Source organism: Podarcis raffonei, chromosome 2 (genome assembly GCF_027172205.1).
Source record: "Podarcis raffonei isolate rPodRaf1 chromosome 2, rPodRaf1.pri, whole genome shotgun sequence".
NCBI lineage: Eukaryota > Metazoa > Chordata > Lepidosauria > Squamata > Lacertidae > Podarcis > Podarcis raffonei.
In genome coordinates this window covers 58,549,611-58,564,514 of record NC_070603.1, presented here as the reverse complement: position 1 = coordinate 58,564,514, position 14,904 = coordinate 58,549,611, and the positions used below count along the sequence as shown (strand labels likewise).

General features: G+C 42.5%; 1 protein-coding gene across 12 annotated transcripts in view; it reads right to left on the bottom strand.

The window, feature by feature from the left end:
- TCF7 (transcription factor 7) overlaps nt 1–14,568 on the bottom strand; it is a 117,179-nt gene extending 102,611 nt beyond the window's left edge. For 5 of the 12 annotated variants that reach the window (XM_053376795.1, XM_053376797.1, XM_053376802.1 and 2 more), the window contains exons 1-3: nt 13,760–14,566; nt 13,501–13,567; nt 12,502–12,608 (exon numbers count right to left, since the gene is read on the bottom strand). In XM_053376795.1, the coding sequence (XP_053232770.1) occupies nt 12,502–12,608; nt 13,501–13,567; nt 13,760–14,044 (459 nt within the window). In that variant the 5' untranslated portion in view covers nt 14,045–14,566. Of the gene's footprint in view, nt 1–12,501; nt 12,609–13,500; nt 13,568–13,759 lie in introns of all 12 variants that reach the window. The other 7 variants (XM_053376800.1, XM_053376804.1, XM_053376799.1 and 4 more) reach the window with 3 other exon arrangements.
- Between the last annotated feature and the right edge of the window lie 336 nt (nt 14,569–14,904).

Below are 14,904 nucleotides of genomic sequence, written 5' to 3'. Positions count from 1 at the left end.
GCAACATGACCATGCCCAATACAATCAAGTGCACACTCTTTCTCTAGTGGGTATTGTAGATCTTGTGCATACACACACCTAAACACCCTTGCGTTGACTGAACATAAAGCTCACTGGATAATCTTGAGCCAGTCACATCCCACATCACTGGGTTGCTGTGAGGGTAAAATGGGTGGGGATGTAAAATGGGCTCATACTCCCTGACTTCCTTAGAGGAAGGAAAGATTAAAAGAGAAATAACATCAAATACAAAATAAACTGATCTTTTGAGACATAGTGGCCATGTCACACTAGAACAGCTTCCCAAGCTATGCCCCACCAAATGTTTTGGGCTACAACTCTCATCATCCCTAACCATTAACCATGTTGGCTATGTCCGATGAGAGCTGTAGCTCAAAATATCTGGAGGACACTAGGTAGGGGAAAGCTATGTTACACCAACACCATGGTTTGGCAGCACTGTACATGCACAAGCAGGAAGGAGTTGCAAAAAGCTTTTGGCTTACATACTCTATCAACAGCTGCTGAAGCTTTAACTTAACTGTATTTTCTCATGATGTCTGCTGCAACAAATAGTTATAAACACTAACTTTTCAAACAAACCATAGTTTCTGAAGCTGGCTTATTGAAAACTAAGCATAATTAATGTTCATCACAATTCCAGTCCACACGACAGAGCAAACTGTGGATAACTTAAAAATGGAAGCAAAAGATCCCACATTCCTCATCTCAGAAGCATGGGAGGAAGGTAGCGGGATCAGGGGGAAGGAATGCACAAGCCTGAGTTTCACTGCAGCTTGTGCGTTTCATGCTAAACCATGGCTTTGCATGATGTTAAAATGTGGCTTGGCTGAAACAAAGGGGGCGCATGTGATACTGAGAAAGATTATGACCTGTCTTATAATCACGAATGCCCTTTAAAGTAAAAGGATTTAGGAAAACCAGTGTGATAAGCAGTGTGATAGATGGCTATAACACGCTGCACTCCTTGGCAGAATAGTATGGGACAGAAATGTGGTTAAGAAACAAAATCTACCGTAAGGAAAAAAGCAGGGAAATGGGACTACTGAATATTCAAATATCTTGACTGGAGATACATAGCTAGACTCTTTGCTGCCTAATGTGCTTAATTGACCAAGAGTAACAGAATTATGACTCACACCTGTAGTACTCCATATGCAAAATGCTTTATAGTCTTTATCACATCCATCTGCACAGCATCCTATGAGCCATTTTTAATCCTTACTATTCTTATTTTACAGATGCAGAACTGAGGCTGAGAGAAAGTAACTTGCTTGACTCAGTGTACAGAGATGCCAAAAAAAGAAAAGAAAGAAAAAGCAATAAGAGCACCATTACCCAGACTTTAATTATCCAGTGCTCACTATCATCCACATTCATTTTGTATCATCCATAGATTCATGTCATGGTAACCCTTGTAAGGATGATAATTATATCCAATTTTCCCATTATATAAATGCTTTAAATATTCCACAGGCCACTCGGCTATATGGGGCTACAGTGTAATAAAGGGTTATACCAGTTCTGTAGTTATATGGAAGCTGCACAAAAGGCTGGTTTGCAAAAGCAAGGTTTTCTTATTAATGTGAATCGTGTTCCCAGTCAAATTAACAGGAAACAAATGTAAAAATATTTCCCTTTTATATTTCCCCCTGCACATGTTATACAGGTCATTTTTAGAAACCGATGAAATATGATTTGAGATCAACCAGCAGTACGGCTAGGTTCAAAGGGCCAGTTGCTTCTCTTGTTTTCCAAATAGTAGGTGGGATATCATAGAATCATAGAACTGTACAGTTGGAAGGGACCCAAGGGCCATCTAGTCCAACCCCCTGCTATGCAGCAATCCTGCCCACAGCTGTCCCTGGGCGGTATTGAATCAGAAACCTTCTGGTTAATAGCCAGACACACTTCATGGAGACAAGTCCTGAAGTCTCGGAAAAGCAAGTTCCATTGAAGTAAACATGCTTAACGTCATCAATACCTCAGTGAGAACACTTTGAAATGTTAGGCTAGTGTAAAGTGTAAAGGGACAAAGCATCCAAAAAAGGGACAAAGCATCCAGAAAAGGGACAAAGCATCCAGAACTGGCAGATCCAAGGCTCAACTAGATGAGAGTCATATGAACATAAATGTGCAAGTTATTGTTATGTAAATAGCAACTGCAGCATCAGGACACGGGGAGTGAGAAAGGAGAGTTTAAACGTGTCCACTCTTGCAGTGGTCACTACAAAAATGCCTCCCCCCCAAAAAAAAATTGCTATAGGCATTGGGTGGGCAGCCTCCATAGGTGCCCATGGTGAATTGCTTCCAAATGAAATTTTGGGCAGATGAGTGATTTCTGTTGGGACCAGGGCAAAGGCGGAAAGGGCTAAAGTCCCTTCCACCCCCTGCAATCTGGATGCTGTGCAGCCTCCCACCCTTCTGGCAGCTGCTACTGACATGTGTGTGTTCACACAATTAATGCTGCTTCTAGCTTGCGCCTGAGGAGACCAACTACCCAATGGATTATATGGATAACTGTTCTTCTAACACAGTAAGGGACACTCCATACGTGGCAGTAGAAGTGGAGATGCACCGAAGACAAAAGATGTATCCATTTGCACTCAGCAATGTCTGAAGGAGCTTGCATCAATTTTTCTGTGCATGCACCCTGTTTTGGGAAGTCAGTCTAGATACTGGTTCTCTGACATGTACACTTAAAAAAGAAGAAGACATATAGCTATTTCACATAACAGAGAGGAAAAGTGGGCATTTTAACACACAATTGGGGGGAGGGAGAGGGAGGGAGAGAGAGGGGGAGAGAAAGAGAGAACAAACAAGCTTTTCACTTGGTATTAAGGAAGGAATTAACTTTCCCTTTGCTTAATACACAAACCCACAGAACCCAAGATGGCTTACACACAGCCAGAATCTGCCCTTCCATCATAAATGTTTATTTTAAACCCATAAAACTGGATGTCTCTGACCTCAGCCTGTTCAAGCCAAAGGGAGTCCTTGTGTTGACTGAGGCTGAGCAAGTCTGGCCTGCAAATACCTATGGGAAACCCCAGCTCATTTCCGTAGCTAACACACCCAGTTCCAAAATTAAGAAACATAGAAGTGCTTCTTCAAGCCTTTTGGCTGCTGTATATTACCGACCTGCTGCAAGATGCAACAATGTTCAGAAAACTCCCTCAGGTGTCAACTTAATTATATTGCCATAGAAAGGAGAATAGTTTAATCTGATCAAAGTTTCAACATGTCTGACCTTTAAGGTTTATAACCACCTAAAAGGCAGACCTACCTACTGACAAGATACCTCAATTTGGTTTTAAAGTGATTTGTACCATTTAAAAAAGGATATACTTTTATGATTTATAGTTGATTTTGAGGGGGGAAATTAGCTTTTGATGATGATACATTCCACACTGGTTTTTGCAATAAGCATCGCTCTGTCTCTCTGTCTCTTTCATCTCTTTCAAGGAGAGGTGCTGGTAAGGGTAGACAGAGCTTCAAAGCTGCTGGATTAAACCTATCATATATACACTGCAGCTAGTATTGAAGGTCAAACTCTGTTTTGAAACGTGGGCAGACACTTAGCAGTATAGCAGACAAGAGAGACTTCCACCAAATGCTGTAATGAGCCCTCATCTTCAAGAACATGAGTGTTCCATTCATGGTTTCCTCTAAGATACTGTAAAAGCCTCAAACAAGTCAATGCCCTTCTTCCCCGTTCTCATGTTTGTTTGTTTCCCCCCACTTTCCAGTTGGTGACTTCTTGTGGTCACTGAGCATGTTCAATCATCATTGGTCCATTTTAGGATTCTTGTTTTAGTTCCCCTTTGGGGTTTTTTTAAAAAAATGTTTTGTACTTCTAACACACCTTGGGTATTCATCCAACCACAAATCTTGTTAGCACTCAACCATCCAAGTTTGTTCTTAGAGGGAAAGAGATTACGGGGGTTGAGGTAGCAAAGAGAACAAATGTACCTTGTGCCTACCGCAAGTGCAAACATGGTTAGAAGCAACATAGCAAAGTAAAATACTGCCACCTTCTTTCTACCCCGCCCCCCAAAACCATCAGAAAAGCAATATTAAAATATTCCAAGTTTAAAATCCTAGAAATCAAAAAGAAGTATTGTTTAAATATCCATTCTTCAAGGGAAAGGCACATGTAAATATCATAAAGGTGTAAAATTATTTAATATGGTAAATACTGTTTGTGTTTTTATATTGATATCTTTTGATGAAGGGTGGTATATAAATCAAATAAATAAATAAAACAGTGGGTATATTTGACTGTCTTCCCTCAGATTATCTGCAAATTATCTGTGGTGCGGGGAGGAGATGTGGCTGCCAGTTGAGGGAGGATTATACCATGTGGACAGCGCAGAAACATAGAAAGTAAAAAAAGGGACACAAACAGCTTCAAATCCACATTAAACACCAGTGTGGATGAGCTCCCTTGTCCCCTCCGGGCTAAGAACAAAAGTTTCCTAGTGATGAAATTATACATTGCAGTGTGAATATTGAGGGGAAATGTCTTCAGATGTCCGGATACCAGCTAACACACAGACACCGTTTGCTGCTGACAGATAGTCCTGCTAAGACTGAAACAAATCTTCTATGTAAGTGATCCTGTTATAATGTATGCTGAGATAATAGCATTCAGGTTACAATCCCAAATACCCTTACCAGGGAGTAATACCTGTAAAACTCAGTGCGACTTCCTCCTGAGTAAACCTATTTAAGACTGTGCTGCCTAGATTTGCATGCCCTTGATCTTCCCGAGAAACATTATTATAACTGAAGTACTTACTCTTTGGTGGTTTAGCAGAACAGGACCCTTGACAGTTTCGAACAGCGCTCCAGAGGGAGGCATATGAAGGGGAGCAGAAAAGAAGGATTACAGAATTAATCCCAACCTCCTACATATGTTTACAGGAAACCCTGACAAGAAATAATACACCCTTCGCTAAACATGGGTAATGCACAGTAATCTCATTTCGGGAAAAGAAGGGAAAGTGAGAATCTATTTAGAATTTTAATTCAATGGAAGTACCCCTGCTAGAAAAGTGAGTGATGCCCAATCAATCTGAAAGGAATCAATATCTAGCTGAATCTTACCCCGTTGGAATAATCTGTCAGCCCCAGCTACTACTTCTCATCTTCCTCTGTTCCTGCATCCTGCTCTGTAAGCCACTTGTGCTACCGGGCTGGTATTGATTCATATAGATCAACTGACCACTGTATTTATGGGTTTCCCCAAGTGTTTCTGTTCGCAGAATCCCGGCCAGAAACCAGATTCAGTGTTGCCTTTCTCATGAACTCCACCCATCTTAATTGCCAGCTCAGTTGTCCCTTTCCTTCACCTTGGAATTCTCCAGATTTGCTTCAGCTGGGAATCTCCAGCAAGATTGGCCCTAACATTAGGCAGAGTGAGGTAACTGCCACAGTTGGCAAATCCTGGGGGTAGGGAGACAGTAGCAAGAGCAGCCCCCCCACCATTTTTAAATCCCATTGTAGTTTGCCTCTGTTGGAGGATAGAGCTGTCTGTGCCATACAGTCTGTCCTGTGTCCCCAAAGTGAGCCTGCTACCCTCAGGTGCAGAGCAACACACTGACCCATCCTTAACGTTGAGAGTAATGTGCAACTGGGAGTCCAGTTGGCGCTGTACGTAGAATGGGGGTGGGGCACACCATCTTGTCCTTTGACTCAGGCCACAAAATGCCTTGAAGACAAGCCCTGATCTTCAGCACTTACACATACGTATACTGAAACAAACTAAAACCAGAGGCACTGCAACTGTCTCTCAGGTAGAATCTTTCAGCTTTCTAGAGGTGATGGGACAATGTTCTGACTTAAAGCTTATCTCTCTCTATATAGCCATGGAGTCTTCAGGCTCATTTAAGCTCTGAACCAAACCTGTTGAGCACTGGTTAAGTGCCTCACCATCACATCTAAACATATTTGGAAAGGCTGAAAACAAGTTATACGAAATAAGATCTAGAGAAGTGAAGACTGGTGATACAGATACGAAAGGAGGTAATGTCACAAGCAACAAAGAACATCACAGCCGCCGAGGAACCAAAGAGCAGTGTTAGAAACTTGGATATACAGTGGTACCTCGGGTTAAGTACTTAATTCGTTCCGGGGGTCCGTTCTTAACCTAAAACTGTTCTTAACCTGAAGAACCACTTTAGCTAATGGGGCCTCCTGCTCCTGCTGCGCCGCCGGAGCACGATTTCTCTTCTCATCCTGAAGCAAAGTTCTTAACCTGAAGCACTATTTCTGGGTTAGCAGAGTCTGTAACCTGAAGCGTATGTAACCTGAGGTACCACTGTATAAATTAGGCCCCAAATGGCACCTTAAACCTAAGTTACGTTTGCCACATCGGAATGTTTATTAAGCAGGGGGTTGGACTAGATGAGCCTTGAAGCACTTATAAGGTAGGATAAAATCTGCAAGATCTTCAGACTCATGGACATAGTTAATGAATTTGGTAGCAACTGAATGTAACTGGTATGCAAGAGTTTGCTTATGACTTTTGAGGAAAACCCAATCCAATCCAATATACCGTAAATACAAAATAACCCCAAAGTCCATGATAAAAAATCCATGTACAGCTACATTTTACCTTGCAATTTTACTTCTAATCTTTTGGGAATTAATAACTAATATTCCAATGGATAGAACAGTAAATTGATTTCAGTTTTTATGGCTACAGTTTTAGACATTCTACTAGTTGGCAATCCATTTCCTACTTGGAGGTTTGCAAGGAGGATAGATCAACACATAAATTTTCTGTTGCTTCTTAATCTCTAGGGCATTTCTTTTGTGCTACAAAAGGCATTTGGGTTAACCTACCATCCCTGCTCGTGCCAACCTAGCAGTTCGAAAGCACGTCAAGTGCAAGTAGATAAATAGGTACTGCTCCAGTGGGAAGGTAAACGGCATTTCTGGTTTGCCAGAAGCGGCTTTGTCATGCTGGCCACATGACCCAGAAGCTGTACGCCGGCTCCCTCGGCCAGTAAAGCAAGATGAGCGCTGCAACCCCACAGTCGTCCGCGACTGGACCTAACGGTCAGGGGTCCCTTTACCTTTACCTTTACCTTACCATACCTCTTATTTCTGTGGTTTACCTAAATAAGAAACAAGCGAGTCATTGTTTCTCTTAGTTTGCATGTCCAAAGAGGTGTTAAAATATGCCCAATTCCCAAATGAGCAATAAAACAAGTTTAAGAAACAGAGATGCTCAAGTCAATAAGCCTAACATCAGCCTACTTCTTCTGACCGGGAGTAGTATGATCAAGGCATTTTATCAAAGCCGCTAACAGATATCTGCAACTGTTAAAATCATCCTCTTGCATAGGGCTAAATGCATATCTTGTGCTTAAATGTGCTTAAAAAAAACTTTTAAAAATTCTTTTTAAAAAGGAAATAAGTAATATTCCAAAAGAAACAATATACTGTTTAAACCAGTAAGTATTGGGCTTCTGCTGTGCCAGAAATTTTGGAAAGCGGTATGGCACAGATCCCACAAAGAAGAACTAGACTCTGCTCTATCCGGTCCTGCTGTTGCAGGTTTCAGTAGTTAGCAATGTTTTAAGGCCAATGTCACATATTATGTGGAAGTGGTGAAGCAGAAAGCGCAAGTGATATTTCCACATAACATACAAGGGTGCTCTAAGAAACCTCTGTATTTTCATGTATTTGTATGCTCATGCCTGTACTTCTGTCCCATCAATCAGACCAACATTGAATCCTGCTCAGTAAAATGTACCGGTAATGAGACCTTCATTATCTCTTTCTGTAGTTTGTTTTTAAATGTAAGTTTCCCCTTTCCTTGTTTTCCTTTTCTTTCTTTACACTAGGTGTAATGAGGACAATGCTCCTGTATTTCTAAAGCAAGCAGTTCTCTTGCTCATATTACTGTTCCAGTTTTCTATTGCTAGCAAAATAATCTCCCATGAACAGTCCAGTCTATGATGCTGTCAATCCCACTGTCCTTGTTAGGATTGCAGCCTTATTTTTTTCCTATATTAACATTACCAGTGAACTAAAACAACCGCATGCTAAAGCTCCTTTAGATCTTAATATGTTGTTGTTAATGCTATATTTTGCCAGTATTTTCACTGTGTGAATTTTTGGCCGGGTGTGAGAGGGATCTGTGAACCACTACGTAATGGACCAAATATTAAGGATCTGACCCTGAAACACTCTCCTTGTAGTTAAAGAGACACATACCAAGGATCAATCAAAATAAAAATGAACTGGTAGCACTTTAACAAGCTATAAAAAGTTTTACTGCTTCATAGAGGCTTATTTCTTCTGTAGTTTTCATTTCTAAACTACCAATGTCCTAATATCCACTAAAATTAGCAACTGTTACCATTATATCCTTTGCACTTTTAAGCAAAACGTTCCTCTCTTTAAGGGTCACCTGTGATAGCAGGCAGTTTCAAGGGTTTTCCATTTAATTTTGACTTGTAAAACTTAACAAAACATTGCAAAGCTGTATCCTTCTCCCTTTTCTGTGTTTTGGAACTGGTGCTATATTTCCCTTCCAGTTATTAGAAAATATTAAAAACTTTCTCTTTAAAACCAGACACTACCCTTCAGGAAATTCTAGAATTTCAGGTATGCCCAAGCCAGCACCTTTGCTTGCATGCAGTTACCCTAGCACACAGAAGCCAGTCTAAATGTAGACTAGCTCCACAGTAAAAGGAAAAGGTTCTGGAGCATGAAAACCTGCGCCATCCAGCACCAATGATTGCATGAGCAGAGCTCCTGTAACTAGCTAGTGATCAGTGCTGTCACTTGTAGAGGTGCCAATCACTTGGTTGTTTTTTTTTTAATATTTTATTAAGGGTTTTCTTGTTTTACAGTGTAAGTGTAATGCCTCGTATTTTTTTCTTCCATGTAACATTTTTACAAATCCGTTTCATTTGATGAGGCATTAGGGAGAGAAGAAAAAAGAAAGAAAAAAAGAAAGGGGGGTGGAGGGAGGGGAGATGGATGGGGGTGGGGTTGGGTAGCGGTGTTTCTATTATGCTTAATGTATGTAGAGTTTGGTGTCAGCGTGCTTGTGTTGTTCACTTGTGTTCCTTTGGTGGTGAGAGAGGTTGGAGTTGGCCTAGGGTGTGATTGTTTGTTTGTGATTGTGCCAATCACTTGTTGTTGAGCATTAGCAAGGGGATAGCGAAGCAGCTTTTGGTCCCGGTCCAAACGCTGCTACCCACTGAACAGGTGAGAAGCAGCATTCTTAGCTTGGAATGCCCTGAACACATCTTAGGCAGGCTTGCACGTGTATGTCTGCATCTCCGCACAGCAGCAGGATCCAGTTTCTGTTTCCAAGATGAGGCCCAGCATCTTTATGAACTGAGCCGCCCGAGCTTGTTTTCATTTCACGCAGATGCACATTTGCCAATTCTATTTCGGATACCATTTTGTTTTCAACTCCCATTATTTATTTATTTATTGTGGAAAGTGAGAGAACCGCTCACACCTCCCTGTGGGATTAAGTTAAACTGTCTAGTTACATTTGTAGCAGGCTAAGGAGAGAGAATGCTGTGATTTTCATTGACAGACATTCCCCTTTGTTCTTAGAACTCACACTAGTAATTTTCTTTCTTTGTCTGGAATAAGATTCTTATTGCTAAATAGCAGCATTTACATTCTTTCATGGAAAAAACTTACTTTGATCCTTGTTGGAAAGCAACTGTTTGAAACCCTTTTTACAAGGGGGAAAAAGTTTGTCCTTTTTGTTTTGTTTACAGTGCTATCTGCAAAACGAGTACCATAGAGCTTGGAAAGGTACAGAAAAAGGTAACCAAAATAATTAAGAAACTGGAGCAAGTTTCTCCAGGATAGAGACAGAAGTCCCATTGAGTTGAATGGGGCTCACTCCCAAGTAGGCAGGTACAGCACTGTGTTTAAGTTGTTTTCTTGGGGAGATGGGGAAGATTGCCAGAGACGAATTATAGAGGTTATGCATGGAGTGGAGAAGGATAAATTGCTCTCTTATTTTATAACATTATAACCAAGACCTTGCTTCCACAAGAATGGCTACTGGCCAAGACAGGAAATTAGGCAAATTCAGGAAATGATGGTCTGGTGACAGCTGCCAGTCATGAAAACAAAATGAAGACTTCATCTGGAACAGGCAGCACACCAGTTATTGATGGGAACAACCAATGGGGTGAGGCTGCTCCCTTCTTGCCCTGCTTGTACGCTTCCTGGAGACATCTCCCATTTGTCAGGAAAAATGTTTGAATCTAGCAAGATCTCGCATTTGGCCTGAGATGTACCATGGGTTTCACCCAATCATTTTTCTCTTTCTGTGGGAAAGTCACTTCAGGTACATTTTCTATCACCAAGACTTGGGACCGTTTCCTCACAACTACCTGGAATTCTACTAGAATTCTTCCTTCATACACTGAAAGCATTGTTTCATCTAAACTACTGCTGAATAGAAACCCACAAACACACACAGCTATCTCAGGCATTAGCTGTCTAAGAAACTGGCCTGCCCATTGTAAGTTCAATATCAGACAGTGCTGATTGTACGCTGTAGTTTACCGACCTAATGGAAAGCAATTGTTTCCCGACTTGGCTATTGTAAGAGATGAGTATGTAGAGTCCCATGACTATACAGCTAGACACTTGGCCTCTGGGGGCTGTAAGCAATAGAAAGAGGAGGTAGGGAGCAAAACAGCAACACAATCCAATGCCTGCTCTCATCCTCCAAATGCAATCAAGTTTCATTTCAAAAGTAAAAAAAAGTTTATAGTGCAAACTACATTTATAGTGCAATCTTGAGACAGATCCGCTTAGAAGTCCCATTTTCAGAAATGAAACTTACTCTTAAGTAGGAATATCAGAAGCTGCTTTATATGGGATCAGACCAATGGTCCAGCTCAGACAGACTGGAAGCAGCTCTCCAAGATTCCAGACAGGACTCTCTCTCAGCCCTACTGAACCTGGCACTTTCTGCTTGCAAAGCTGAGGGCTACAACCCCCCCCCTCCAGCAAACTTGTATGAACTTGTGGACGTACGCCAGTAGGAAGCCCCACTGAACCCAATGGGATATACTTCCAATCATACATACATAGGTGCATACTGCAGGTCATAGTCATCCCAGTCTTAAACGTAATATTTTTAAGTAAGCTCAACTGAAAGTTGGTGTGTGGAAAAGGAGATCGTATTTGATTATCACACAAGAGGCTTATAAAGTACTTGAAGCAACATGACGAAAACAAGGCAGGAAAACAGAAAAATATGTTTTACCTTTACAAAAGAAAAAAAGTGAAACTAAAAATAATATTAACTGCAACCGCCTTCCTGCAGTCAAGATACTCAAAACATGCCAATCCCAAACACATCTCTGTCGAACAGAGTCCCTCTGCCATTTATAGTACCCACTTCCAAATGAGTAGGCATAAGTTCACAGCCTAATACTTGCAATATTTTAAATTATTTGAGAGGATGCACACAAGAGCCAAATACTGACATACTGCTAGGATTGTTTCCCAGCACACCAAAAGCATCACCACTTCATATAGCACTGGTTTATTTAGTCTGACCTTTTCTGCATATAAATTATTGCAAGTCCTAAATTTAACAAAATAATTTTCAGCGAATACTAAAGAAAAAGAGAGACAAAAATGTAGGGACTCTGTTGTCATATTTTAGCCACTATCCATAGCAGAGTTCCAAAACTCCACTGCATATATATATAGGCAGGTCTTGCTCTCATTTGTACCAGTATCCATCTGGTTCCAGTCTACTGATGGTTAGGTACTGTAGTCTCAGCTTTGCCAGTATGAGAAAAATGTAGCTTTAAGAGTAATTGTTTATTTGTTAAAAAGCAAACCAACTGATTTGTTTCAAGATATGCAGAATACAGTGCACTTAAACGAAGGGTTCCTATATCATGCATCTGTATGCAAACAAGGAAAGTCTGTCTGTCACTAGATCCTTCAGTATGAAAATTTCCTTCCAACAAAATGTTTGCCTCCTTGCAATAATTTCAGAACTAATTTACTTGTGCAAAGAGAAATAAAAGTGACAACTAAGGCAGTACTCCTAGACACAAGGCAGCAGCTCCCATTGAATCAAGTAGATTTACTGTAATACCTCTGAATGTACATTACTCCAGTCTCTATATCCATGCATGCATGCATTCATGAATGAAAACTCCAGTCCTAAATATATTTACAAAGAAGTCACATTGATTTGAGAAATACTCAGTTCTAGAGTTTACTTGGATTAAAACTTAATGGAAAGAAAAATCTGGAACTTCCATATGTTGTTAAAAACCATATATATTCAAGAACCAGGTTATCACTTTTAATTAGGCCATTCTTGTGTGCTCTTTTTTATCATTTTCTATACTAAAAAATGCATAAGATACAGGGACTAAGACTGTTGTCAGTTCTAATGTAAGCATAACAATGCAAAGTATTAGAAAACTTTACAAAACGAAGAGAACTCACCAAAGGTGACATAGATCCATTTGGCAGGTAAGCATCTGAGAGCATTAGGAAAGGGTATCCAGAGTAAGAAGATCCTTTATACATCCCTGGGTCCTGATGTTTTAAGCCTGTTAAAATAAAAGTTTAACATTAGGGCTTTGTCTTACAACCAATTCCCACTCCATTCATACTTGCCTTACGACAAGAAGCACCACTGCATCTCTATGTAACTGCATGTTTTAAAACAACAACTCTCCTTTGATTATGCGCATCTTTGCAGAATCACTCCTCCACCTGAAGTTCATTTCCCCTTCGCTAGCACACATCAACCCAAAATCCTGACTTCTTTGGTAGTGACAGAAACAAAACAAAAAGCCACAAATAATCTGAATAACAAGCTTGATGTCAAAGTTATCACCGCTCTCCACCTTGCCTGATCTGACAATACAGCAGCAGCAGGTTTCCCAGAGTTTTGATGAGTGGGGAAAGAGATGTGTATCCCTCAATCTGTTACCAAGCTCTGTTCCAGGTATTTGTACCAGGTCTGCCCCTCCTCCAGGAGGTCCTCAGACAATTCCCAATCCAGGTACTCCAGACCCAGAGCTGATCAGTTTGAGAGAGACAGACTTGGATCAGGAGCGCTCAGACGGACCTCTGCTTGCCTCCCTCCTCAGTCTGCCTTGGGTTCCTCCATCCCTGGTATTACATATATTAATCATATTTCAGTTATGAGCAAGTTGGGGGTAGCAGGGTGGGGGTGGGGAGGAGATTGTTACTTATTAAGTTTCAATGGCTTGTGCTGTTTGGTAGCTTAGCAGCTAAGGGCTTCAACTACCAAATCAAAGTCCCTCCCTCCCTTGATATTTTTTTTTACTGCTTTGATTTAACAGAAAGATGTTTTTTCTCCTGCCGCCAACTCCCCCACCTCCTCCCACGCTCCCCATCCTCTCCTGAGTTCAGCATGTGAAAAGGGGAGAGAGAGAGAAAGAAAAGGCAGAATGAATGGATTCCGAAACTGACCATCCTCCATGTGATCCGGGAGTTTCTCCTGATAGACCCTCTGAGGATCCTGCAAGCGCCTGATGGCCTGTGTGGAAAGGAAAAAAGAGAAGGGTGATCAGAGTTGGATGGAAACAATTTTTTTTAAAAAAAGTTTTATATATATATTTGCTCATTCCCCCTGCTTATAGTTCGTTGTAATAACCAGGGGGAATGAGAAGGTGGCGGAGGGGCAGAAAGCCCTTTGTGATGTGGAGTGGCGAGCGGCTCCCTCTCTCACCTCGGAATGGGCTACTGCTGTTGTCGCCACTGTGGCCGCGGCGTTAGAAGTCTGGCTGCTGGTGGTGGTGCTGCTACCGGTGCCGCCGCCGCCGCCTCCTTCCCCGCCGCCGCCGCCGCCGGTGCTTTCGGACTCATTCACCAGCGATGACTTGAGGTCAGCCAGATCCCCCTCGGTGAAGACGTTGGCCTGGATCTTCTCCTCTTGCTCGCCTTCGTCCTTAAAGGCGAGCATCTCGTCATTGGCTCCCAAGTCATCGCCTCCGCCGCTGTTGAGCTGGGGCATTTTGTCTCTCCTTCTTTCCCACCCCCCCAGCCCGAGCCACGCCACCAACAAGAGAACTTCTTGGTCGGGGAAGGCGACTGGGGGATTTACAGATATATATTAAAGGCCGGGCGTGGAGAGGAGGAGGAGGGGACGCTTTGAAATACAGCTACTGGTCTCTGCGCCCCTCGAGGAGAGCAGCCCTCTCTCCTTACTTTTAAGGGAATCTGCCGGCAACTCGAGGGGAGACCGAGACAATCGGAGGGATTAAAGCAGCGACCAGCCCGCACCTCCTTCTCCTCCTCCTCCTCTTCTCCCCGTGTCTGCTTCGTTCCTCCCTCCCAGCCCCAGGAAAGTTTGACTAAGTAGCAGCAGCCAGCCCTGCCTGGGCGAGAAACCGGCGACGGCAGCGCCAGAGGCTTCTGCTGGGAAAGGCACGGAGCGCCCGAGAGAGTGAGCGCTCGTAAGTGCGCGAGCCAGGGAGAGAGCCCCAGAGAGCCCCAGCCAAAGGCTTTCGACATCAAAGCAGCCGCCGGGTGATTGACAGCGGCGGGGAGGGGTTGGCAAGGCTCTGTTCCTCGCGACGCGCTCTGGCCTTAAAGAGACAGCGCCCGTCTCCTCTTGCAAGCCCGCTCCGGGAGAGATGCCCCATTACAGGCATGCAAAGCCCGCCTCATTTCTAGGGTGGGGTGGGGGGTCAGGAAGGTGCAGCTTCCCAAATGCTACAGCAGCAGCAAAAAAGGCAGCAAAAGAGGCTTTTTTGTCTTCTAATGAAGCGCCCACCGCCATATCTATACATACACAAACAAACACACGTGTGCGCTTTCTCCAAATTTACTGTGGAACAGGTCCCACTGACCTCAGTGGGAGTTAACTTCTGA